The 3,035-nt window shown below is 29.3% G+C and overlaps 1 protein-coding gene across 1 annotated transcript; it reads left to right on the top strand.

Moving 5' to 3' along the window:
• Positions 1–1,626: 1,626 nt before the first annotated feature.
• Tsp_13731 (conserved hypothetical protein) lies at positions 1,627–2,882 on the top strand. Its single transcript, XM_003370859.1, has 4 exons — positions 1,627–1,722; positions 2,406–2,501; positions 2,554–2,714; positions 2,861–2,882. Exons 1-4 carry the CDS (start codon positions 1,627–1,629, stop codon positions 2,880–2,882), a joined length of 375 nt encoding a protein of 124 aa, XP_003370907.1.
• The last annotated feature ends 153 nt before the right edge of the window (positions 2,883–3,035 follow it).

The following is a 3,035-nucleotide window of genomic DNA, read 5'->3' as shown; positions in this document are numbered from 1 at the left end:
GTAAAGAAAATGAATGGGTGATCAGTGTTGTCCATAACATTTGTTGTGCCATGGATTAAGGATACTTGTGTTGGAGCAAAACGGTCAAACAGGGGAAAGCGGTGTCCCACAAGTATATGTATATTATTTAATAGTCAATCTCGATCAGTATTAGAAAAAAATTAGACAAGAGAAAAAAAAATATATATACATATATACCGTCAGAAACAAATTATCAACTGAGAATAGTAATAATAGAAATAAAATATTTTTAATTTTATAAAAAATCGATTTTTATTGTTGTTTTATTATTGCAACATCGTTTTATCGCTGTGAAAAATGAAAAAAGTTTGCAACGCTGAATGCAACATTTTGTTTCTTTTCATTCAATCTTACAGTATCCATCATTCATGGATGATAAGTGAAAAATTTCCAATTAAACAAAGTTTCTTTGTTTGATTCAGTTCAAGATAGCAAAATTCCATTGCGATTATAATTAACTGAAATTATGATAATAACCGCATGCAGTATGATGCTAACGTACAGAGATGGTTGTGACCGATAACTGGACAATTAATTGGTCACCACCGCACGCATATCTTTTCATCCTGCCGCCGACCGTATCATACAATAAATGACCACAGCGTAATGGTTCAAAATATGCCGTTCAATAATAACAATTTTCAATTACTATTTCAATAAGCATTCGCTGTTCTTTTGCTAGCATTGTTGAATTTGTTCTTGCATCCAAAGCTAAATTTTTGTTTTCGTTGCAAAGATAGCTTTTATTTAATTTATTTAAATTTTATTTTCATCGAAATTGGAAATCGATGGGAAAAATGGAAATTTTTTTTGGAATGGGGGGTTTTAACCACTGGACCAGCGTTTTCTTGTTCGTTCGACGTGATCGAATGAAGTATAAAAAACAATTATCAATAAAATAAGAATTGAAACGTTTTGATAAAATAATTATTATCAATATATTTATTTATTTATTTATTTAAATCAAAATAGACAAGATACAATGTTACTGGAAATATGAACATTCGGGGAAAACAACTTTAATGTTTTTTATTTTTTACTTTTACCTCACACAGTGTGAACTTTGCTCAGGTAATGATTGATTTATTGGCATCAATTAAACTGTCAGATAAATTTACAACCGCACATGGGGAAGTTTTGTACTTTTCCGACAATTGTTCACCTTTTGCCAGTCTCTGACCCTGGTCAAAAAGCTACTCCTCATTCGGAATGATTCATTTCTTCCCTCAGGTCAAATGTACAACAAACGTGAAACAAAAAGATAATCATAAAGTCGCATTTCTAATCCTAATCCTAATTATTATTATTATTATTATTATTATTATTATTGGATTTATGCAAAAATAAAATAATCCGTTGTTCTTTTTTCTTTTTCGATGTTCATGTGATAAAGTATTGTTATTGTTATTTTTTGCAAGATATCAAATTACCACGTGATTTGTTTTTAGAAATTATTCCCATAAATCTGTTCACTCATTGTTCATTATTCAGGTGACCAAGCGATTGCACAGCTGACAATGGATGCCAACAATTTGTGAGCATCTGTTTTCGTTTGTAAGCTGTTTGTATTTACCACAAAGGAAAGATGGCTGTGAATATCAAGAAATGGAACTGCCAATTTTTCAATGCTGCTTAATTGAAACTGAAGAGGCTGTTTCTTCTTTGACCAAGAACCAGAAAAATAAACAGATATTTAAAAATGTAAAAATAAAATAAAACCTTCAAAAAATATTAAATTCAAATAAGAGGTGCAAATTGATCGTTGAAATTTAAAATAATTTTACAACTAAAATGAAACTGTTTGCCAAAAAAAAGATATTTTATTACTAATTTCAATCCTGATCTGCAGTAAAGTATTACTTTTATCTACTTTAAACATTTGAAAAAAGTCGTTGATCTTGTAAAAAAGTCAAATATTTTCATTTATTGAAAAATTTTTATCACAAAATGGGTAATCTCAAAGCAACTGCTTTCAATATTTAACAAAATCATTCCTGGCAATTTTAATCGAAACGTTTACAACAATTAATATACAAATTAAATTTATACTTTCATTCAATTTGTTTTTGTACGATTTTTGTTTCTACTCTGTTATATTTTTTATTTGAACTTTCATGTCATTATACTGTAAACTGGCGAAAATATTTTACACGTCTATTTTTCCATTTAAAGTTGAAAATGTAATATGAAAATTATTTTTTATTTTATGTTCTAAAATTATCTTTACAAATTTCAAAAATTATATCTATTGCGAATCATTTGAACAGATTGCTTATTAATGACAATAATGTTACGTTATTTGACAGTTTTCCCCTAATTAATTATCTACACAAGAAGTGTTTGTATTATTTGAAAGCAATTTTTTCACATTTATTGTAATATAGAAAAAGATGAAGAAAATTGAGCGAAAACTTCGCAAATTGATTGCTTCTTTGCAAAAACACGAGCCAGATGTGGTGATTACTGAACAACCTTCTCAGGTTTGAATTTTTGATGAAAATGCAATTTTGTATTTGCACTATTTGTTTTGAGAATTTGTTTGTGGCTAACGGTGGTCTGGACTGTGGAGTCTCTCCTGAAGAACTGCGACACTTCTGCGCTGAGCATGCTGCTGGCACTTTTGACATTTATGTTCGCATTCATAAGCCATATTCCTTTGTTCACTTCGATTCAATACAAGATGCTATTACACTGTTTGAGCAATTTCAAGGTTGCAAACCGTATTCATTAGAAAAAAATGTTGCTTTTTATTTTTTATATGTTCAGACAGGTAATTTATGCGTGTTGATTCAAATTATTTATGTATTCATCTGAAATATGTTTTTCATGAATATCACAGGACGGGGACTATTGATATTTAATAGCAAGATGAAAATTTTAAATTTTTAAGTATTTAATATTATATAAATTTTGGCATTCTTTGTTTGTTTCACTGCCAAATGTTGTGTCCACAAACCCTGTGGCATCAGTGCCTGTGAGCTTACGGTTGGAGGAAAATTCTGTTTCCCAAAAAA

This window comes from Trichinella spiralis (assembly GCF_000181795.1).
Source record: "Trichinella spiralis strain ISS 195 chromosome Unknown Scfld415, whole genome shotgun sequence".
Taxonomy (NCBI): domain Eukaryota; kingdom Metazoa; phylum Nematoda; class Enoplea; order Trichinellida; family Trichinellidae; genus Trichinella; species Trichinella spiralis.
This window is presented reverse-complemented; position numbering and strand designations above follow the sequence as displayed.

Bases quoted from the DNA above. Each gene is read 5' to 3' on its own strand.
- Tsp_13731 (XM_003370859.1), top strand. From the start codon at position 1,627: ATGGAACTGCCAATTTTTCAATGCTGCTTAATTGAAACTGAAGAGGCT. The intron at 2,502-2,553 runs GTTTGAATTTTT...ATTTGTTTTGAG, and splicing joins TTACTGAACAACCTTCTCAG to AATTTGTTTGTGGCTAACGG. The intron at 2,715-2,860 runs GTTTGAGCAATT...TGAATATCACAG, and splicing joins ATACAAGATGCTATTACACT to GACGGGGACTATTGATATTT.